Below are 25,185 nucleotides of genomic sequence, written 5' to 3'. Positions count from 1 at the left end.
GAGAAACTGAAATTATTTATACCTATTTTTATTTATAAATCTATATATATGAAGTTATATACATGCATATGTATATGCATATTCTTTATTAAATTCAATGCATTCCATAAATTGGTTTAGGAATAACTAATCAAATAACAAAAGAATATAACTTTGGCATAGGTAGAAAATATATCTAATAATCAAGCAAACCAGATCTTTGACTGTCTGCCAGTCATCATTAGGCATGTTAACTAATGACTCTGGACCTCAGTTTTTTCATATATAAAGTTTGTTTACTTCTTGAATCTTTTAGAAATGCATTATTTAAGGAACATTAATGATGTGCTTGTTATATGAAGGACACTGTGCTAGCTATCATAGGAGATAAAAGGAATTTTAGAAAATGGCTCCTGCCTTCAGGGAGTTCATAATCTACCTTTGGGAATGATATAAGCACACAAAAATTTTACAAGCATTGCAGAATTTAATTAAAAAGTACAAAGCTGTCCCAAAGAAATATATGATTAATGTAGAATGCCCATGTAATGGAAATACACAGGAAGGGAGATATCTTTAGGTGGATACACTCAGAAAACTCCTTGTGCAAGAGGTGGTATCTGTCTAGATCTTAAAGGAGAAATGTTAAGGTGTGAGGGGAGGATGTTTCTGCAACCAGAAATTTCATGCAGGCAAAAAAAACAAAAAACAAAAAACAAAACCCAGTCTCCAGTAAAAGGATGTAGGGAACCTAAATGGATCACTACTGGAGGGTTTATTGGTGGGTAATGGTGACAGAAGGGATGTGGAAAGTGAAAGGTGATAAAATAAAAGGCCTTTGAATGGGAGGTGAAAGGGTTTGGATAAAATCCTGAAGGAGTAAGAGACAAGAAATGCTTTCGAGTCAAAGAATAATGTGAATGAAGTGATATTTTAGAAGGATCAATCTGGTAGTGGAGTGCAGAATGATTGAGACAGAAGAAGAGAAAATAAAAGCAGAGAGATGGACTAAAATTATTTACAACATAAATGGTAATGAATGGTGATCTCTCTACTCTTTTAGAGGGAATGAGGGGAGCATGGGAAGATTATTCATTCAACACAGCTTTACTTTAAAGAAAATCTTTCATGATAAAAAGTACATTCTCCATGAATTGTAAATGAAATGCTAAAATGAAAAATATTCTTGTTTTTTTTTTTTTCTTTTTTGTAGTTTACTGGTTAGGGCGATATAAATCCACCATGATTTAAAATTCCTGAGGAGTATCTAACTAAAGATTTTTGCTTTAAATTGGATGTGACAGAGCCTGTCTGCCTGCTTTTCTCTGTGTGATAGCAGATGATAAGGGCTTGATAGTTTTAGAAGGACAATGGACTTGCACATTCTAAGTAGATACATTCCGATTATTCTTTTTGACCCAGACACTTTCAAGAGGGACAGTATGTAACATATTACATTTCATTTTTAAAAGTGTCAGTTCCTGTTCTACGACTGAATGTTCCAGCTAATAATCCTAACTTTGAGAACAGTTTTTTATCAGTAACATTAAAGGTTCTTTGCATTCCGCCACAACAGAGATCAACTCTAATAGCCACATGACCGCCAGACACATCTCACAGTGCTGCTTTGGCAGGGTAAAGGTGATAGAACACTTTGCAGATTTTACACCTGCAATATATTTATTACTTTGATATTTCTGTGCAAGTCACAACTTACTGTCTTTTTGTTGATTGTTTTTTTTTTTCTTTAAGGAGAATAATAATACACATTACAAGATTAATGTGTCAAAACAGAAACTTAGGTTTAGCAAATGACAACTTGTGATTCCTAGAATTAGAAAAATTAAATTATATCTGTATTCACTTATTTAGCTAGACTCTCTACCATGCAACCTGAAGACTGAGAAGAAATGCTTAGTTTGACAAATGATTTTGTAAGCTTGGTAGAAATTTTGGGTCTTGGGATAAATTTGTATAGTTTAAATTACAAGGCTATGAAGATTTTGGTGTTTTTAAATAAAATGTAAATATATTGGACATCTTTTGTATAAGCTCAGAAACTTTCTATAAAGAAAACAAAAACAGCGTTTCCAAAAACAATATATCTCCATTTATTCTTTGACTTTTTTCTCCCAGAAGTTTGTTGAAAACCCCACTAATGCTGCATATCTTATTGACTTTGATTGCAGAATCTTGTGGGCAAAGAAGTAGTTAAATAAATGTCATCTGAGGTACTTACACATATCGCAATACTTACTGAAAATATTTGTAAAATGAAAACATATTACTGATTTAATAAAAATAAACTTTTATAAGAGCAAAGTACTTACCCATGTGGATTTTTTTCATCCTCCTAGAATTTTTGCCATTTTTTGTAAAATTCATACTCTCTTTTTTAAAATTAATTGCTTGATTTATTCTTTGTCCAGTCAATAAAAAGTGAATGCCTTGTCTGGGCCAGGTGCTGTTCTAGGTGCTGGGATTATTGCAGTGAAGAGAACAAAGCTTAATATTTAGCTTTATATCAAAATAGTGGGAAGAAGATAATAAACAAGTAAACACATAAATGAACAAGATAATGATAAGTGTTGTAAAGAAAATAAAGTAGGGGACTGTGGTAGAAAGTAAAAGAAGTATCAACAGGAGACAATATTAGATCAAATAGAGAATTTAAATTAGCCATTCTTACCCAGTTTAATTGTTACTTTCTCTAAGAGAATAAGATGGATATTCTTTATAAGATGGAATACATTTTTATCTTCTTGAGTGTATTTTTCAAATTTCATTTTTCTTTAGAGTATAAATTATAAATTTTAACAGGAAAAATATGTAGATTATATATATTCCATTAGTGCAGCCCTTGTTTTTAAACTGTATAAATTAACTCAAATACATATATCCAAATAGAAGGTATGCTAACATAACCTTTCATATCATTTCATGTCTTTAAAGTATTAAAAAATATGAAGCTTCCCTGAGTTTGAAAGATATTAATGCCTATAGCTATAACAGAAAAACGGTTGTTTCAGTAAATTCCATAGTTAAACTGGGGACTTGAGGTCATCATTTTATATAACACATAAGCAATTTGTTTGAAAATGGATATATGGGGATAACATGGGTTGACAAGTGTGATAAAATTTGCTGTCATTATGTTGTGGCATCGATGAACTAAGATCCAATTCTTCCACTTCATTATGCTGTAATGCAAACATAAGATTTATACAACTACAGTTCTTCTTGGTTGTGATTTTCATAACTTAAAATAAATTGTTGTTCCAAGAATACAAAAATTGACCTTACTTATAATTAAGGCAAGTTTGGCAAGACATTTTGTCCTCTAGATGTCTTCTTCATTTTCGACTATACCACCATATTTTCTGATGGTAAAATTAGCAATGATAGCTAACCTTTCGTGAGAATTTGCTCTGTATCAGGATTGCTCACCTTATGTGCATTATCCCATATAATGCACTCAAACCCACTCCACAGTTCCCTGAGGTTAGCAATATCATTAGCTCCATTTTATAGATTGCAAATTGAGACTCTTGAGGATGAAGTACTTTATCAAAGTCACATATCTAGTAAGTGATACAGCTTATCAAGAACTTTGAAAGTTCTGATATTTTATTATGCTTGCAAGCTAAAAAGTTAGCCCATTATACTTTCGTGGATGCTGGAAGAAGACATGAAACTTCTGAGTAGTGTGACGAAATCTCATGTTGCTGTATTCAGTCCCACCTGGGATGTGAATCATCCCTTTGTCCAGTGTATCCATGATATATAATGACACCTGCCTGTTAGTCACTTAGAATCCATTGAGGTTACAAGATTGAGAGATCACAAGAAGTATGAGTAATCACACTACTCAAAATGGCAGACAATTTAAAACTTATGCATTGTATTTTTCCAGAATTTTTGATTTATTATTTTCAGACTACATTTGACCACAGGCAACTGAGACTGTGGAAAGTGAAATTACAGACAAGGAGAGACTGTTGTGTTATTATATATATATTTGTTATAATAATAAATATTCTGATCATTGATAATTTTTACATACCTAAAATAAATTACCAAGTGTCTGCATGAATTCAAATTAAAGAAACACATTTAACCCAGACTTAATTATTCTTAGCATTATGGAATTCTTATCTGCTATTTCAGAAATCACTTGGGAATTCTTCATCTACTTAGGGATAATATTACAAACATTAACTATAATTGTACTGTTGTTTAGCTTGATTAATATGAATTTCTAATAAAAACATTTGATAAATCAGGCTAGATTGACTTTAATTTGGAGGTTACAAAGTACAATATATTAGCTCAAATTGTGGGACTGGATAATATCCATAATACAAACTGAGAAAGTTCCCATGAAACTAGCCGTTATGAAAATATTTTAGGAAGTGTTAATAGTCATTATCCATGTAAACAGTATGTTGGAAAATGGGACTCTAACATATCTAAAGCATAATTATTTTTGCCTCTCATTGATCTTTAAAATTTATTTAGTAATCTTTCCTACTCCTCCAGATCAAAATTTGGTCAAATCCCATTCCTTTTTGCTCACAGCTAGGTAGCAGACAGACCTATTAGTCACTTTAAGTCAGAAACATAATCTGGGTTTGATACTTAGAATGTCCAATCCACTATATTTAAATACCTATCAAAATTCTAAACTCAATCATCATCACATCTACTCTGCTTTCTACTAGTGCTGCCTTATTACTAGAAGCCTGGAAAAAGACAGGAGGTCATATTTGGTTCATTCACTATCTCTCTACTCTGCATTTAATTTTCTCACTACTCCTTTCAGCTTGCTAGTTAGTTTCTGATGCCCACTCACTTCTCAGCATTGATTGGAAGAGGTAATGAAGAAGGGTCTTATTTAAACTAGTTTCAATGTACACTGAGCTCTTAGTGAGCCTGCTAGATCTTTAAAACTGACTCTCCTGATGGGTGTGTATGTGTGTGTGTGTGTCTCTGTCTATTTTTCCATGTGTTTGTTCTGTGTGTGTCTGTGTTCACACAACCTTTTTGGAGGTTTTCTGCTGCCTCTCACTGATTTCATTTCCCTTGACCAAAGTGCCTAAAACTCTTGCTTGTGACTTTATATACCTGAATGTCCATATTCTTATTGTTTGGGTCCTTGTAGCTCGATGGACAACCTTGTTGCAGTAGAACAAAGACATCGGTATGCCAGAATTCTGTCCTGTGTGGTCCACATTGGGTCCACAAAATTATTTAGAGAACCTTTTGCCCCAATAAACTCTGGAAATGCAGATATAGTGCAAATCAGCCAACATTCTCCTGCCACTAGTATTTGCTTTACATTTCTCCAGTGTGAGCCAGAGGTGAGACATTCTGAGGTGTGTTTCATGCATGTGGAAAAACCAACCGTAGAGAAACTGAATTCAAAGCTCTCTTAGAGGCACCAGAAAAGCTCCATCACTAGAGTTGAGGTGAAAAATATCTCTCCATCCTCTCTTTCCTACCTCAGAGATTCAGATAAGTAAAATGGATGCCTGGAGAAAAAACATATTAATTAGCAATTTATTAGTGTAGAGGATTTGGTCAATCAAGTAATTGGGCTGGATTTGGATTTTGTTTTCATTATAGTTATCTTTGGTGAAGCAAAGCTTTCAGATCCTTTCGCTGGTGAACTGATGCTGCCTTGTGCTTAATGTGAGGCCTGGAAAATCCCTGAATGGCTGCCTCATCAAAGGATCTTTCTCCACCCTTTTGTTCTTCCCTCAATGGTAGACTGCTGTGACCTGTTACTAAGTGGGAGATTCATAGTGGGTGCAAAAGGGGTTTTCCATTCTCTTGTTCCAGTCTCATTGTTAGGTCATGGTCTGGGTTGTGAAGGTGGGTCTTTTTCCTCCCATGGCAGCAAAACTCTACCTTATATCTGGGGGAGGTCTTTGGGAGGAGATAATCTTTTGTCCCACCCCCAGGGCAGCAAACATCTGCTTTTTGTATCAATCCATAATTCTTGGTCCAAGTACCTTTTTGCCCCTCCTTCAGAATCAGACAGGTTTTACTCCTATTCTTCCCCAGTGTTGGTATATCTTTGTCTGGGATCAGTGGCAATAGAATTTCTACCCTTTTCCAAGTAATAGACTAATGTTGCTTGTTATGAGTAACAAGCTTGTGGTAGGACCAGTGGGTTTTCTTATCCCTCCCTCAGGGACATAAGACTTGGCTTCTACCCTTTCCTCAGTGATGGCTTACCTTTGTAGCTTACTTTGCTGTTGGGTGACAAAGGATTTCCTGCTCCTTTTCTAGTGGCAGATGATTTTTTTTACACCTCCTTCACAGGATCATTGTCAGTTTCTGGTAGTTAGCAGGTCTTCTTTCCCTCCCCAGTGGTTTAAGGGTTTTCCTTTGTGTGAGAGAAGAGTCTGGGGATTAGGTGGGGTTTCACTTTTGTAAGAAGCTCAGGGGTCACTCTCAGCTTTCCTGTTCTGCCTTCCATCTTTCTCTTGTGAACTCTTTGAAAGGAATCCTTTGTGTCAGGTGTTCCCAGGGATTGTAAACTGTTACATCAAACCACAATAGGTTTTAAAAATGTTTCACCATTTTAGCTTTTTAAAAAATCTGCTTTCTCCTACACTCTGCCAAAGGAACAATTCATGTGTTCTGTTTTTTTTCTGGAAGAGGACTGTCATCTTTTGCACTTCATTTCATTTTGTTGTCTTGGGATCTCAGATTTTGTTTGGACTCAAGAAAAGTTGTGATCTTGCAGATTAGTGGTTTTTCTCTTATTGTTATACATTTCAATATTCTTTTGTGGCTTTCTGCATCTTAAGTGAAGCCAAACTCTGAATGTTTATAAACCATTAATGCAAATAAGAATCTGAAGAGCAAGTTTGAAATACTTTTAAAACCTGATTTCTCCTCCTTTACCTCAGCATTATAATCAATCAAAAAAAATAGCTGTGCACATCTCTGAATATATGTGAATCCCTTGTGATACTTTTAAACATCCACAGTTTATACCTAAAGACATTTCACTTGATGGGAAAAGATTTAAGTGTTTTATTCTTTCAGTAAGTTCATTTTGTATCATTTTTTTGACCAAAAAATAAAAGTAGCAGTGGGAGCTTTCAGTTTACAAAAAGAAAATTGGTTTATGTATTATTTTAGCAGAAAAAAATTGTTATTTAAAATGATGGTGCAGGATGATATGATTAAGGGTTATCTAAAAATCTGATCTTTATTTGTTGTTACGATTTCCATTCATTTACCTACAAAAACATTTAATTGCCAAATATTCATCAGATAGCAGACAAGATATTCATCTGAAAATGTGATTGTTTTTCTTAAAGAGTTTGCATTCTTGCTTAATGCATCTGTCAAATAACTAATGAAGCAAAAGACTAAATATAAAGCAAAGCAAATAATTTAACTTTATACTCTATTCCCATAAAAATTACTGAAATGATATTTTTAGCATAATAAATTAATGAAAGCACTGGGAAATTGAAAAGTATACCATCAGTGATCAAAAATAATGAGAATTTCCTAGGTAGAATGCAGATTGAACCAGATTGACCAGAGCACTAGAAACCATAGCCTAAAACACCACGGATGTAAAATTGACATATAAGAGATGAGAAAGAGAAACCCCATGGTCCTAATAAAAACTAAAAGAGATGAAATAAGGCCTTAAGGCAATCTTTAAAGCATTTAATAATTAACTGCACTTAAAATAATGGGTCCAGTTCAATTCATTCCCCTGACAGTAATTATACCCCTAGCAGCACACACAAAGAATGGAATTGGAATGATTGTATATTCATTTGGGAGGAAAAAAAGTTAAAGTTTTACCTAAAAAATTATGTAAAAATAAATATGAAAAAGCACAAAAAATATAAAATTTAGGAAATATGGGTTTTTTAATGGTTTTGGTATGTGGAATATTTTAAGACACAAAAGCTGGAAACTATTGGAAAAAATTTTGAATTCTTTTTAGAAACCCACATTTTTATAACAAAAGGCATTATGAGCCAGTGAAAGCAGAGTATAAACTAGGCAGAAATATTCTTAACATATAGAATAGAAAAAAGTGATTACAAAATAAATAAATACAAACTATATCAGAAAAACAGACTTATTAAGACAATTCACAGAAGAAATAAATACAATTTTCCAAATAGGCACACGGAGAGGAACTTAATATCATACTAATCATAAAAATGTAAATTAACATAATAAGCTGGTTTTACCACATTCATCAGATTAAAAAACAAAAGATTGATAATATATAATATTAATGAGAATATAAGAAAATATTTCCCACACTACTAGGGAGAATATACATTGTTACATTGATTTGGAAACATTATTTAGTAATATCTATCAAAACTGAGATGTACATATGATTCAACCCAACACATCTACTATTAGTTAGCTATTCTATAGAAGCACAAACATGTGAAGAAATTGGAAACAATGTAAATGTCTATCAAAAGAGGCATGATGCATTTGTGTTATGAATAATTGTAAATAGTTAAAATGCATGAAGTAGAGCTATATACACTTACATCGACACAACTCTGAGACAAACTGATAAGTAGACAAATTGAGTTAAAATATTCTTTGCAAGATGATCTTATTTAGTAATTAAATCGAAAATTTAGGGAAGGATCAATAAACTTTTTATAGTGACTACTGCTAGCGAGGATCGGGTGAATTATTTCATTCACATCTGACTGCCCTTTTAAAATTTGTACAACATAATATGCATTCATATCTTCAGTAAGAATTACAAAGAAAATGATGATTACAAAGTAAAGAAATGCAATTATGTGTAACCATGTGCATACAAGTTGTTTTGTGCAACTAGTAAAACTATAATCATATTTGTTCACATTAATGTAAGTTTATTACTTCAAACATGAATGGTTTCTTAACAAAATTAACAGCCCAAAAGTTTTCATCTTACATCTTAGGTGATATTTTATTTTAGTTTGTTTTTGGCCCTTTCTTCAAAATCTTTATACAATTGATTTCTTTTTTATATTTAATAAATGAAAATCTTAATATTAAATAAGGATGAGATTTTTAGGTAACCCTTAATCATATTATTTTGTACCATCTCTTTAAAGAACAGAGACTTTTTTCTGATATGTATAAATCAATTTTCTTTTTATAGAGTGAAAACACTCACTGCTACTTTTATTTTTTTGATTAAAAATAATACAAAAGTTTTAGGTTTTGTTCTTTTTCTTTTCTAAATAAAAGTCTATCTTATCATGGACTAGTGCTGTAAGCTGGCTCTTCTATCTTCACAAACATCTCCATGATGACTTAACCAGCTGTTAAAAAATTAGCTTCAGAACTAAATTTTTTTGTAACCTACACATAATTATTTTGGCAAGTCCTATATAGCAGTTTGCTCTGAGACTACCTAGAGGAATATAAAAGGGAGACATCAAATTTTGTACTATAATTAGCTACCTTTTTTCATTTTAAAGGTGAAATATTGAATAAAAATGTAAAGATTCGATAGAGAATTAAAATAATCAAAACTATCAACCTGAGATAACTAAGTCATGCTCTTGAATTGTATAATTTGATGAAGTTGTTTTTAAATTTTTATTTCCTCATAATACATATATGTATGTGTGATAATCTATATGTGTACATGTATGCCAACATATTTTGCTCCTCCAAGAAAATAATTATATACATATTGCTCTAATTCCATATAGGAAACCAAATGAATCTAGATGGGACATATCATTTGCTAAAGTTGTAATGGATAATTAGCAACAGCTGTGACTGATATCTCCAAACCCCAGTTTATCTTCCTATGATCTTCCCACTGTTTAGTATGTTTGACCATCATTTCTAAAATACATAAATTCTGCAATAATTATATTCTAGGACAACTGTGAAGTTTATATTAATTCGATCATTTAAATAGATGGAGAAAAGGCTGCTTTCCTAGGAAGTATTTCACCTTTTCCCAGAATCCTCAGAACTGTAATTCAGAAGAGGTAAATGATGACTATTAAAATATTGTGGGTTCTTTAAAAAAATAATCTATGATCTAGAGAGATGCATATATCAAATACTTTGTTTCAAACTATGAACAAACTCGTTATGGAAAGACAAATCTATGTCTTATAAAATAACTTTTAATAATGTTAATTGGAATAATAGAACATTTGCTACAACATTGGTATATACAATCTCAGGGCTTTCCCCCCCCCCTTACTAATTGGGTTAGGAGTTTCTACTTGTGGTAGTAGAATATGAATTATTCTTTATTGGATATTATTTACCTGTCATTACATTCATTACTGACATTCCAAATTCCCTAGCACATTAAATATTAAGAGGGTAAGCAAGGACAATGTTTTATTTTTATTGACTTTTTTACATAACATAGTACTTTTTAAGTAGTAATATTTTTGTCATCTACATTGTTTATTTAAGTGAAAAATCTCTCCAAATTTTGCTTTTGATGCTCCTGAGAGTAGTGATGGCATATGTCAAACAGTGAGGTGCAATATATCTTTAGTCTCATTAAATGATATGTATCTATGTGGAAATCTAGGTATGCTCATATGTGTGATTTTTCTCTCAGACTCTTGTATATGGTATATATAATAAACAATATGAAAATGTCAGTTGTACATTTTTCCATAGTCTCAAATACCTGAATACATTTAAGAACCTAGAAGTTTAATATTTCTCTTCTAGGTATTTGACCTCTCTGAAAATATTGGAATGATAATTATATTGAAATAACAGAAAATTATTCCTCACTGACATTTTGGGCATAGGGGCTAATGCCCTGTTGAATCTCTGTTAATTCTTTCCTTCTACCAGACTTATAGTGCTTACATTCATTTATTAATTTTTTTTCATTTTACAAATATTTACCAAGCCTTTAATGCTAGTCTTTGCTAGAGGTTACAAGCATGAATTTTACTTCTATCCTGCCCTTCTATTCTGTAGAGACAAGTGGAAAAGTTAGCATGTCCACCCTTCAGTAAACTTAACAACACAATGTGGTGTCAGGAATGAGATGCAGATAGAGTACTAAGGGAGTTTAAAGGAGAGATTAATTATATAGGGAGAATAAGAGATTGGCTTTGCTGGAAGGGAAGGATTTAGAAAATGGCAAGGTGTAGAAAAAGAGAGGTAAGAGAAAGATGAGAAAACAAAAATGAGACAACAATGGGAAGTAAAATACGCATACTGGTGTAGGGAAATGAGCTAACATTGCTAACATTTATTAAATCCTGTTGTTCCTAGTTGCCTTATACATGTTATTTCATTTGATATTCACAAGAACCAAAAAAGTGAAATCTTATAAAATTGTTTTTGAAGATAAAAATGAAAGTCATCTAGAAAGTAAAAAAGATACTTTCTCTCTTACAGCAAAATTCATTTTTTTTTCCAGTATGGCACACCAGTTAGCTAAAAGTGGCATAATACACTTACAGTCAGATGATTGGATCATAGGGCTTCTAAATGATATTAGTAGCAAATTATTATGGAAGGTCTTGAATGTCATTAGAAGGAAAGAGTTATTTAATAGGTTATGGTGAGTCATTCATTTATGCATTCATTCATGTAACCAATATTTATTGAGATCATGTATTAATGATATACAGGCAAAGTTCTAAGTCCCGGGGAAACACTAATGAACAAGACAGACAATATCATGTAAATAATATATTGGAAGGTATCTTGAAAACACATGTTTTATATGTGACTAAAAAGATGAGGAAAATAACCCTAAACTCTTCTATTCAAAATGTTTTATTGTTTAAGGGAAGTTACATTTATTTCTCAAATTTATGATGCCAAACTAGCATATGGTGTATCTTTATCCCAGACCAGTTTTATTCTAGACTCAGGCATAGATTTGGACACAATATTTTGTATCCTCATACCTTTTTCCCCCCGCAAAAAAAAAAAAAAAAGGAATGATGACTGCTTTAGGTCTTCCTTAAATTATACATCTATCAACTCTCTTTTATCTGTTCACTTTAGTTTTCGTTTCACTGTTCCTACACAATTGAAAACAATCAAAGTTCTCATCACAATATGTGTTTTTGGCTGAGTTTTTCAGAGATATAAAACAAAAAAATGTAGATGTCTTCTAGTGTAGTCTAGTATGCAATATTTAGAAAACTTGAAGGGATATTGTAATGATATTAGCATATATAATCTGTAGTTATGGTCTGATAAATATATGAAATATTTTAATACACATCTGTTCCCTTCTTTGATGAGTGCAAATTTGCCTTTATAGGATACAAGTATATTCCTATCTCCAGATTTGGCACTTTTATCTCTGTTATTAAGATGAGTTCTTTAAAATCTTTACTGTACATCACAGAAAATGTGCATGTTTTCAATAAAAACATTTCCTTGATATTTTAGCTGTTAAATTATTTGTAATTTGTCTTAAGTAAAGGAATTTCAAAATGTAAGATTTAGCTTGCTATTGTTTCAGGTAAATAAAACCAAAAAATATCCTTTTTAAAAATTTAAAATAAAAATTTATAAGGATAATATATTATTCTGAGACAAATATTTTCAAAATATTTGTCACTATAAGCACCCATAAAACGGTTAACATTTCTGCTTCCAAAGTATTTTATATATGTAGAATGTCAATAAATTTGACCCACTCTGAGATTGCATATTTGAAAAAAAATGTAGTAGTTTCTGTTTATACTAGCCAGAAAACATAGTTTAATAGTATACAATTTTGTCAAAAATATTACCAGCAAATTTCATTTGAAGGCAAGAAAACTCATAGTTAGAGAAATCAAAATGCACTAAAAACATCTGAAAAGTACCACTCATTCTCAAGGTAGAACTCCAACTTCATAGAGCAGTGGTAATTTTTCTTCCTGGGACATTTGGAATTACCTGGAATCATTTTTGGTTATTACAACTAGAAAGGGAGGTGCTACGGGTATCTAGCAGATAGAGAATGGTGCTGCCAAACATTATGCCATGCACAGGACAGTCCTCTACAACAAAGAATTTTAAGGTCCAAAATGTCAATAGTGCCAAAGTTGAGAAACTCTATCTTAGAGCATGACCGAGAGTAAACCTGCGACCACTGCATAGGTACTGAAAGTAGAAAATGAGACAATGAGATTTAGGACTGTTTATTGCTCACAGCATAGCAAACAGCATGAGTATTAGCATAGTGGCACTGGTTCCCTTATCCCCAAGTCTCATGTAGCAACATGATGGGACTGGATGAATGCTAAGCAAGCAGTGGATTGTACCACAGACAGGACCCAGGGCCAAGGGGTCAGAACTTTTTGAGAAAGCAGCCAACATTGTAGCAAACAGCAAACTCCCTAGTCCCCCTCCCCTGTTGAATAAGAAGCTACACAGTAGTTGCCCTTTGTTCCCCTTGACTTATTTAGATGTCTATGAGACTGGCAATGGAAATTGATTGACTAGCAATAGGAATTGTTCAGTATCAGAAGACAGATAAGCCTTACAGTTTGGCAAACTCAGCAAGAATGTGCAGGGACATTCAAGGCCCAACTGGGACTGCCTCTCTCAACAGTCATAAATAAGACCCTGCAAATAAATACAAGTGATAGTAAAGGCCCATTGATCTCTATTTTTCATAAGAGTTTAAGGTAAAATCACCTCACAAGTGCCCACATAATGACCTTTAAGTTCATAGGGGCAAAATTCTGTTTAAGTTGGTTTCTGCTACAGAACACGTAATACTCTTGTGACTGCTCTTCAGTTTTCTTTGTTATCTTCTGAGCACTCTGAGCATGATCCCACCTCAGGGCATTTGCATGTCTGGAATGTTCTCCCCCTAGATCTATCCTCATACATCACTTTCTTACCTTCGAGAGGTGTTTGTAATCTTATAGATTACTTCCTCAATTAGCCTTTTCTTACTGGTACTATAAAACTGTCTACCTTCATATATACCCAGCCCAACTCTTTATTCCCTTTCCTTGGTTACTTTTTCTCTTTAGTATTGATCCTGGGTATGTATTACTTGTTTGTTATCTTGTTACAAAAATGTAAGCTTCAACAGGTCAGAATTTTTTTTTTTGTTTTGCTTGTTATAGATCCTTAGGGCCTAGAATAGTGTCTGGTATATGTTAGTGATACAATAAATGTTCATTAAATAGATGAATGGGTATCTTAGTTTGATTGCCATTACTTTAAACATAGTAATTGAACAAATTAAAGAGAACTAAGAATGACTGGATAATGATTATTTTTTGATCTAAAATAAGAAATAGTAAGATCAATTATTATTATTATTATTTGATTATCTGAAAATGTATTTTGGAGTTCACTGAATTTGCTGTAGGAATGATCTTCCCTCATAATTTTTCAAGAATCTTATAAAATTTTCCATATTTCTCATGATTTATTTGAAGTTCTATAACACTTTTTATTAAAAAAATTAGATTATGATTTTTAGTTAATACACACAAAACATCTTTATTTTGAAAGACTGTCCCAGACTCTCTGAATAAATATCTTATTTTCTCTTGCACTGCTTCAAATTGTTTTTCTTGAAGAAGTACATATCTACCTCAAATGGTTTTATACTATGTAATTATTTGGATAAATTATTCTGCATTAATTTTTATTATAGTTTCACTGTGGATTCATTTAGCTTACATACTATGCCAAAACTGGTATATAATATAGCATTAACATCAATACTTTAATTATCTCCTTTTTTTTACAGATAATGTTACATCTAGCATTTATATCTTCCATATATTAAAAACAATGCATTTTCAAAGCAATGATTCATTTGTTTTATTACATTTTTAAAAATTAATTTTTATCTATCTTTAATTTAGTAGAGGAGTTGCAAAATACTCCAGAGAAATTCTGTATATCCCTCTGTCTTAATTAGTTCTGGCTGCCATTACAAAATACCATAGAATAAGTGACTTATAAACAACAGAAGTTTATTTCTTACCAGTTCTGGAGGCTGGAAGTTTGAGATATGGGTGCCAGTATGACCAGGTTCTGGTGAGGGCTTTCTTCCAGATAGCAGACTGCTGATTTCTCATCGTATCTTCACATAAAGAAAAGAGATCTAGAGAACTCTCTGGCCTCTTCTTATAAGGTCTCTAAGCCCATTCATAAGGGCTCCATCCTCATTATCTAATTATCCCCCCAAAGGCTCCACCTTCAAATACCATCACATTGGAATTAGGATTTCAACATATGAATTTTGGGAGGACACAAACAAGGCATCAATTGCACCCTCAAAGTTTTCCCTAACATCCTAAACAGGTATACTGCAAGTATAAAAACCAAAAAATTAATGTTGATACAATAATATTAATTAAATATTTTCACCTATTTTCCACAATGGGTTTAGTTCTTCTGTCTTCTCAGGCTCATGTAGCCTGTAACAGTGCCTCAGTTATTTCTTGTGTTTTAACATATAATTTCCCTTCATATAGGCATTTGTTGATTCTCCATATAGTTAGTCATCAATTATATTGTGGTAAGAAAATAATAGCTATCATTCATAGAGAATTTGATTATGTGCCAGGCACTGTTGTGTTTATTATTCTGTTCTTTTATCCTAATGTGGGTAGAATTGATTATCATATTTTTGTTTGAGAAAACTGATGCTCAAGCTTAAGCAATTCACCAAAGGGTAAGCAATTAACCAAAAGTTAACAAAGTGGAGGAATCTGAAAAACATGTATGAACTTTCAATATCTGTGATCTTTGTGATTTGAAAGTTTGTACCCAAAAGCATTCTGCACTGAGGTAGTCTTATTCTGTCTTTACTCTCTTTCCTGCTTCCATGTTTCACTTTCCCTCCCTCAATAAAACATTGCTTATAACAACTCTCATTGACTCCTTATTATGTTAGCCATGTTTTCTTTACAATTTTGCAGTTCAACTTGAAAGCAAAGTAGGGTAGGCACATTGGAACATGGGTCTACTTTTAAGACTTGTTATATTGACTACAAACTAAACAGATCCTTATAAGTCACCTTACTTTTCTAGTTTTTTGTTTCCTTATTTGTAGAACGTAGAAGTTGGACTATATGGTTCTTTAGCTTCCTTTATTCCTAAAATACTGAATTCTTAACTAGGTCCCTGCTTAATTTCATTACTACATTTGTTCCTGACTCACTGCTTCAGTTTTGTAAGACTGCCTGTGTACCAAGGAGTGTTGTGACTATGTGTGTTTTCTGAGATATTTATGGAAAGGTGTTGTGAAATAAATTATTACGGACTTGACCTTCTTTACCACATTTACCTATAATCCACACATGCATTTTGTCTATCCTTTCTCTTTTTGTGTATTTATGTGGTTCTGAAAAAGTATAGGTTTGTTTGATTGAGGTTGGTGGTAAGCTCCATGAGGGTAGTGACATAAGATGATACATTTATTCTTTGCTGTGGCTGTTATAAAAATAATGAAGATTTACAGCCTCTTGCTTTTCAGCTTAACTTGAAATTTAATGATCAGTATCTTTCATTAAAAATGTCTAAGCATTATATGTGTTACATTGTCATTTTAAAAAATTCAGTGAAAATTATCAGTTGAAGTGGTGTAAGTTTTTGAATGTTTAAATGACCAAATGCAAAAACATGGAACATATTAGAAAATATAGCAAATAAAAAGTCACTTTCTATGAAATTAAATTGCTCAAGTGACTACTAATAGAGTTGCCTCTTCATCTAATATGAAAAAGATTGAGTAATTTACTATTGATGAAATAGGTTCTAAAGTGTTTTATTCTATAAATTATAACCTACTTCACAGGAATAAAAGGAGTATTCAAGAATAGCTCTGATATTTTGTGTTCAAAAAATAGAAGGGATTTTAGCTCTGTTTTCTCTTATTAAGTAGGCAGAATTGGATAGTAAAAGGGTGTTAATAGAAATGACTTTTTCCCAATTCACAATAAGGACTTTGCTATTATCCAAACATTTTTAGCAGAATATTGTGAAATGAGCTGTATATTCCTTTCATATCTCTAGGGATTTCTTAAATTGGAACCTAGTTTGTCCTCTGTAATATATACTCTGCAGTTCTATCTGAAAAGAATACATATGAAGAATGTCCTTCCTTTGCCTAGACAATTCAGCAAAATTATTTCCAGGTCTCAGGTATGATGATGGTATATTAATCAGGGTTTTCCAGACAAAACAGAATGATTAGGATATATATAGAAAAAGAAAGATTTTTTTAAGGAATTGTCTCATATGATTATGGGGTCTGGCAACTCCAAAATTTGTGGGGTAGGTCCATAGACTGGAGACTCAGGAAAGAGTTGATATTGCAACTCAAGTCCAAAGACAGACTGGAGGCAGAAATCTATCTTTCTTGGGCATTTCAGTTTATTTTCTATTAAGGCTTTCAACTAATTGTATGAGGCAAATCCACATTATGGGGGATAACCTAATTGCTCCAAGTCTACTGATTTAACTGTTCATATCATCTCAAAAATACCTCTACAACAACACCCAAACTGATGTTTGAACAAACATCTGTATATAGGGACTAACCAAAATGACACATAAAATTAACCATCACACATAGCAAGCTAAACAATAAGCTTTAAGGTGTGGTTGTATAAATCAGTACAGAATTCCCATAAGAGCAATAACTTGGAATCCAGAAATTTTGTGATCATATTTGCACACCAGTTTGTTTGCTCTATCTATATGCATTTATTAGTGACTACCAATTTATGTTTTTTCAGGACCTTTTCTTGGAAGATAATTTCCATGGATCTCTTACATTTCTGCATTTTTGAAATGAATTTATTATGAATTATCCTTTAAGGATTTTTGTATAGAAGAGTCTTGGAAGATAGAGATATAGTCTCCCTCTAGGGAAACCAACAGGCCTGCTTACTACCCATTATAACAGATTTAGGATTCCTAAACTAAAGATTCTCCTTTTGTAAAGCTGCCCACCGGGTATGAAAGCATCCATATGGGCCTCTCCCAGTTGCCCCAGGGGGACTTTGGAGTATAGGGAACTGACACCAATCTGCTGGTGATCATGCTGCTTGTTGTGCCAGAGTAAAAATGTCTTTTATATCTGACCCACAAGTCTTGTGTCTTATACTAGCACCCATGAAACAAAATCAGGCAAATTTACAAGCTTGAAAGTATGGTAAAATGTCAGTTCTTAACCATTCTTGACATCTTTCATTTTAATTATCACTTTCAATTACTTTATTGGTAACAGTGATGCATACTATAGCACTATCTTTATTCTTACATGGGTTCACTGTACCAAAGATGAAATATCTGAATGTTGTGGAGAGATTATCTGTATCTCTCCACCCATTGAAACTGACAATACGCTTTTTATAAAGCAAGGAAACCTCTGACATATTCTGTTTCATCTGGAAAATAAGATCCTACTCTACATATTTCTTTGAATACAGCAGTAAGGTATTTGCTTCTTACCAAATGGCTTCTATGCCTTGGCTATTTACTCTCTCTAACCTAATAACTGAGAAGAGACCTGGAATGAAAATGAGGATGAGAAACATCAGTCTAAGCTGGCCATTAGGGACAGATGGTATAGAAAACTTGACTCTATGACCACAGACCCTTGAAACCTCATGAGATAGCAAATTCAGTAAGCAAAGCTTGCTGCCACAATATTAATTAAATCAGTGTCGTTCACTCATGTCAGATACATTTGAGCTGTTTTGCCTTAGGCCATATTGAAAAACACAAAGAGAATTTGTACTAATTGAACTACAAGAATAGGAGTCAAGAGAATTGCCCAAGTGCTGACTCTGAGGCAAGGTAAGGTATCTTTGGCCTTAGGCATGTCTACATTCATGCTGCACATCCAGTTATTTAAGGTATATCATATTGTGTACTCACGTACACACTTTTGTTCCAATTCAGAAAAATGATGTCCATGCTAAGGATAGATAACCATGGATAAATTTGGATAAAGTGAAAAAATATAGATATTGTTTTTATTATGTCAATTTTGGGGTATAATTTTCAATTAATTTCTTATTATATTAATCAAATTCTCTTGTAAAGCATCAAAACTTATAGATTACTCTCTGGAGGTCCAACTTATAAACTTAAAACTAAGGCAACTGCTCACATTTAGCCCTTTATTTTTAATCAAAGACCCAATTTAAAAGTAGGAGATTATATTTCAACTACATGAAACTGTAAGCCTCTTTTGTTCCATGAGTCTGTAACATCTAAAAACCTGACCTGTAATTAAGTTTTAGTTTTAAAAATATGTTTGTTTTTTTCCCCCAAACCACTCTCTTTAAAATGCTTATTGGTCTAATCTTAAATCCATTTAAAGAACTTTACTGTTTTATTTATTCCTTTTAAATCACATCATTATTCTTTTTAACTTAAATAAATTTTATTACCTACTATTCATCCTCATTTCCTTAAAGATAGCTATCCTTTGTAGGAAATAGTATTGTCAGCTACAAGAATTTTTCACTTAAGTGAACTATATAATTAAGTATCAAGCCTAACTTTAGATAACATGTGTATGTGTATGCACTATTCATATAGTATTGCATTTATACAAGTTATTTCAAAATTAGTAGAATGTTTACAAAGGAAAATGTGGAAATTTTAATAATTTGAGCAAAAATAATATATTAATCTTAACTATTTATAGAATACATGAAAAAGTCTGTTTATTATCTGAAGTATATGTTAATAGAAAAATGTCCCATTACCTTACTTAGCATGGAAAATATAAGCATAACCTTAATCTAAAACATTTTATAAGAAACCATTATCTACTAGAATTCTTCTTTTTATTGAAGATATACAAATATGTTTAGAGTCTACTGGGTCCTGCCTGAGATTTTCATTTGGGTGGGAAACCTGTGGCCTTCTGTATCCTTGCGTGGAACCTTTTGATTGAACTCAAATTTTACAAAACAGACCTTTTTAGTAAAGGGATTTGTTCTGTGAAGCTTGGATTTGGTCCAGGGGCCACATTTGGGGATCTAGAGGGCCACATGTGGCCTTGAGGTTTCAGATTCCTTACCTAAGTTCAATTTCAGGCAGGGCCCAATCACAGCCCTTTTAATAAAATATCAAATATTCGTAAGACTGATGTTCTATATGTCTTAGAGTTCCATCCAAGTTGTTAGTTAATCAAAACCAAAAAAAGATTCCCAATTTGTACATAGATTCTTTTATGAGTTTCCTTATTTCAAAATTTGTATTCAGTCTTGTTCTTTCTGTAACAGAAAAAAACAAACAAGATGTAAACAAAAAACAACATTAAAAAAATCACTGTAGGCTAATTGTTTTATTAGTATGTTAATAGACTAGATAACTAGCTAAAGGGAAGATTATACAGTAATAATAATGATACTGTTACTGTTCTAAGAACTTTGCATATATTTATTCACTTAATCCTCAAAGCATTCCTGTGAGTTAAGCACTATCATTATAAGCATTTTAAAGACAAAGCAATTGAAGAAGAGAAAGGTGAAGTAACTTGTACAGTTAGGTAGTGGGTGTCAGAGCCTGGCAGTGTGGTTCTAGACTTTGTGATCCCAAACACTATTTATAGCATTCAAGCAATTCATTTTTTCAAAAACAAAATAAACAAACTAGTTGGAGACAGGATACTTCCAAATTCTGCTGCTTAGAAGTCAATTCCATTTCATTCTTACTATTTCTTCATAAGTGATACTGTATCTGTATTTCTAGTTAAAGTTGGCTACTGGTAAAAATGCAAGTATATATTACTGAAAATGTATTTTGCAGGAGAAAAACATAAGATATATTTCTATTAAGTAGCACCCAAAAGGAAAAGAGCCAGAATAGATATAAAATATTTAATCCTGATAAATTATTTAAAAATTAGCATATAGTGAGATGTTAGTATATTCCAGGCAGTACGCTAAGTGTTTATATGCAGTAGCTAATTTACCCGTTGTCATCACCCTATGGAGAGGTGCTATTATCATCTTCACTTTGCAGATGGAAAAATCAAGGATCAGAGTGACCAAGTTGCTTACCCAAGTGTCAGAAACAAAATTTTCATCCATGCTGTATTTAAGATGATATATATATATATATATATGTGTGTGTGTGTGTGTGTGTGTGTATATAAATATGTGTATATATATATATAATAGTCTCAAGTCAGATGTCAAAAGAAAAAGTTTTGAAAATAAAAGGATTATCCAGCATGAAGACTTTCCATGCTGGAGTAGATTTCAAATGTAATCTAATTTTTGAAAACCAACTAACAAGATAAAAATCAGCTGTAGACCATAATAAAGAAAAAAGAGTAAAAAACTACTCTTCCTCCATTATGCCAGAATAGGAAAGTGCTCAGTAAAATTGTGTCAGTAAGTAAAGATAAAATCAAATTTTTTGCTTAAACATAGGCACAATTAACCTGTGAAAATTACTCATATTGGATGGTAATGAAGCAGGTAGCTTACTGAAATTGAGAACATATCTGATTCACTATAATGAGATTTTCAGTTAGATCAAATAACACTTTGTATCAGTCATCCAGAATCAGGGCACATGTTGATTATCAGAAAGTGCTACAAAAGAAAATTTTATTTTATTTTTTCCATAGCCAGATTAAAGAATATGATAATGGTAAATATCCATTATGTCTGCATGCGAGGACATGTGGTTTCTAAGTAGTGTGTGAATACACAGCTCAGTCTCTAATGTACCTATTGCTTTGTCTAGTAAGTTCCAGTTCTGTACCTCATACCCACAAGGGAAAGAAGTCTATATAACAGACTCCTCTGTTTTTGAAAAAAGACTTCACAGTAATTTCTCATGCAACAAAAGAATGTAACTGTCTTTATGATGTTGTGGGACATTTGGAGCATGGTTTACAAAGTAACAAAAAGTGAGGACAGTTTACTGCAGAAACTCACCGTAGGAACTGTGCTGTTTTGAAGGTCTCCATGCTGGGGGTGATAGGGCTTAGATTTTTATCTCATTTTTACTGCTTCTTCAATGATGATAGACTATAAGCAACTGCCTTCACTTTGGAGTGTTAGTTTCCCTTGTTGTAAAATAAAGGATCTGAATTAGCTGAACTCATAAGATTATATGTTTATAGAATTATTTGATTTATCATTTCCTGTATCTTATAGAAATCTGCAGTAGGGTCCTTTTTTAAAATAAGTCTAAAATATACATAAGTAGTGATTATTTGAGATTCACTCTTGATGCAATTCTAAGATGAAAGCCTGTTCTAGGCTTTCCAATGTGTGCTTCTGCTAGATCTGTTCATCTCTGTGCGAGAGGACATTCATAGTATTTTGATTACTCAGATTACATATTATAAGTTTTGAACATGCTGTCATAGTACTAGTAGATTTTTTCCTGAACAGTCTTTATTACTTCATTTTTCACTTATTTTCACCCTTTTTCACTCACATTACTTATATTTTCCTGTTTTTTTTCTGTAGATCATTGTCTGAATTACAATAAATTGAGGTTCAGTTAAAATATTTAACCACCATTGAATAATTTGTCAGCACTGTGTACATGGAGAGATCCATGTGAAGAGAGAGGATGCATTACTCACATAAAAAGGCATTCAAAATAAAATTGAAAAGTATTCTATGGAATGATGATATTTGCAAAAATCACACCATAAAAAATTTATGGTCAGAGTCCATTTCTTTTTGAATTAAATAAACTTTTTATTAGTTTATTTCTTTTGCTTTTATTAATAGATCTGGATAATGTGGAGGGCATTGCTGTGGACTGGATTGGAAATAACCTTTACTGGACAAATGATGGCCATAGGAAAACCATTAACGTGGCCAGACTGGAAAAGGCTTCTCAGAGTCGGAAGACTCTTTTGGAGGGAGAAATGTCTCATCCCAGAGGGATTGTGGTGGATCCAGTTAATGGGTATGAATATTTGAACAGCTTTATATTAAAAGATGATAAGAAATATGTTTTAATGTATTTAATAATAGTAAGCTTTATTTAAATTTATATGCATAGCAGAATATACACATGAATGGTCTGATTGGGAAAAGGTATGCATTTAGTAATTTTCTCTTCTAAGGAATGTACTAAATAAACATGTCATAATGCATTAAACTGAAATAAGTAGTTTATGTATATAAAGGATATATTTCTTGATTTATTCAGATTAGCACTATAATTCTTTTTTTTTATTTTGGCATATTATGTAGGTACAGATTTTAAGGTTTCAATAAATGCCCTTTCCCCCCACCCCCCACAAGTCTGAGTTTCCAGTATGACCATCCCCCAGATGGTGCACATCTCACTCATTATGTATATAAATACCCAACCACCCCCTCCCACCTTCCCATACCCTATTACTGTAGTAACTATGTGTCCACTTAGGTGCTGCTCAGTTAATACCAGTTTGCTGGTGAGTATATGTGGTGCTTGTTTTTCCATTCTTGGGATACTTCACTTAGTAGTATGGGTTCCAGCTCTAACCAGGAAAATATAAGATGTGCTATATCACCATTGTTTCTTAGAGCTGAATAGTACTCTATGGTATACATATACCACATTTTATTAATCCATTCTTGGATTGATGGGCACTTGGGCTGTTTCCACAGCCTTGCAATTATGAATTATGCTGCTATAAACATTCGAGTGCAGGTGTCTTTTTTGTAGAGTGTCATTGGATCTTATGGGTAGATGCCCAGTGATGAGATTGCTGGATCAAAAGGTAGATTCACTTGTATCGCTTTAAGATGTCTCCATATTGCTTTCCACAGAGGTTGAACTAGTTTGCAGTCCCACCAGCAGTGTAGGAGTGTTCCTCTCTCTCTGCATCCACGCCAGCATTTACTGTTTGGAGACTTTTTGATAAAGGCCATTCTCACTGGAGTTAAGTGATATCTCATTGTGGTTTTGATTTGCATTTCCCTGATGATTAGAGATGTTGAGCATTTTTTCATATGTTTGTTGGCCATTCTTCTGTCTTCTTTAGAAAAGTTTCTGTTCAAGTCCTTTGCCCACTTTTAAATAGGGTTATTTGATTTTTTTTTTTTGCTGGTTTTCGTGAGTTCTAAGTATATTCTAATTATCAGCCCCTTATCAGATATGTAGGATGTAAAATTTTCTCCCATTCTGTAGGTTTTCTGTTTACTTTCATGACTGTTTCTTTAGCTGTGCAGAAACTTTTTAGTTTGATCATGTCCCATTTATTTATTTTTGTTGCTGCTGTGATTGTCTTTGGGGACTTCTTCATAAACTCTTTGCCTAGGCTGATGTGTAGGAGAGTATTTCTAACATTTTCCTCTAGAATTCTAATAGTTTTGTACCTTAGGTTTAAGTCTGTTATCCAGCGTGAGTTGATTTTTGTAAGAGGTGAAAGGTGTGGGTCCTGCTTTAGCCTTCTACAAGTGGCTATCCAGTTTTCCCAGCACCATTTATTGAAAAGGGATTCTTTTCCCCAGCATGTGCTTTTTGTCTGCTTTGTCAAAGATTAGATGGATATATGAGGATGGTTTTATATCAGGATTCTCACATCTGTTCCACTGGTCCATATTCCTATTTTTGTGCCAATACCAGATTGATTTAATTGCTACAGCTTTGTAGTATAGTTTGATATCTGGCATATTAATACCTCCCATTTTGTTTTTGTTGCCGAGAATTGCTTTTGATATGCGTGGTCTTCTTTGGTTCCATACGAAGCGTAAAATTATTTTTTCTGTTTCTGTGAAGAATGCTGATGGGATTTTAATAGGTATTGCATTGAATCTGTAGATCACTTTGGGTAGTATAGACATTTTAATGATGTTGAATCTGCCAATCCACGAGCATGGTATGGATTTCCATCTGTTTACATCCTCTGCTATTTCCTTCCTTAGTGTTTCATAGTTCTCTCTATAGAGGTCTTTTACCTCCTTGGTTAAGTATATTCCTAGGTACTTTAATTTCTTTGTTGCTATTGTGAAAGGAATTGAGTCTTTGATTTGGTTCTCAATTAGATTGTTGTTGGCGCATATGAATGCCTCTGATTTCTGTGTGTTGATTTTGTATCCTGAGACTTTACTAAATTCATTGATCAATTCCAGGAGTTTCTTGGTTGAATCTTTGGGGATTTCTAGATATAATATCATATCATCAGCAAACAGTGAAAGTTTGATCTCTTCTGCCCCTATTTGGATACCTTTAATTCCACTTCCCTGTCTGATTGCTGTAGCCAGGACTTCCAGTACTATGTTG

At 32.8% G+C, this 25,185-nt stretch overlaps 1 protein-coding gene across 2 annotated transcripts in view; it reads left to right on the top strand.

Moving 5' to 3' along the window:
- Positions 1-25,185, top strand: part of LRP1B (LDL receptor related protein 1B) — a 1,745,675-nt gene that overhangs the window by 1,011,738 nt on the left and 708,752 nt on the right. For both annotated transcript variants that reach the window (XM_020288518.2, XM_076005497.1), the window contains exon 12: positions 22,698-22,878. In XM_020288518.2, the coding sequence (XP_020144107.2) occupies positions 22,698-22,878 (181 nt within the window). The remainder of the gene's footprint in view (positions 1-22,697; positions 22,879-25,185) is intronic.

Source organism: Microcebus murinus, chromosome 8, assembly GCF_040939455.1.
Source record: "Microcebus murinus isolate Inina chromosome 8, M.murinus_Inina_mat1.0, whole genome shotgun sequence".
Taxonomy (NCBI): Eukaryota; Metazoa; Chordata; class Mammalia; order Primates; family Cheirogaleidae; genus Microcebus; species Microcebus murinus.
The sequence above is the reverse complement of the archived record's forward strand: the minus strand, read 5'-3'. Positions and strand labels throughout refer to the sequence as shown.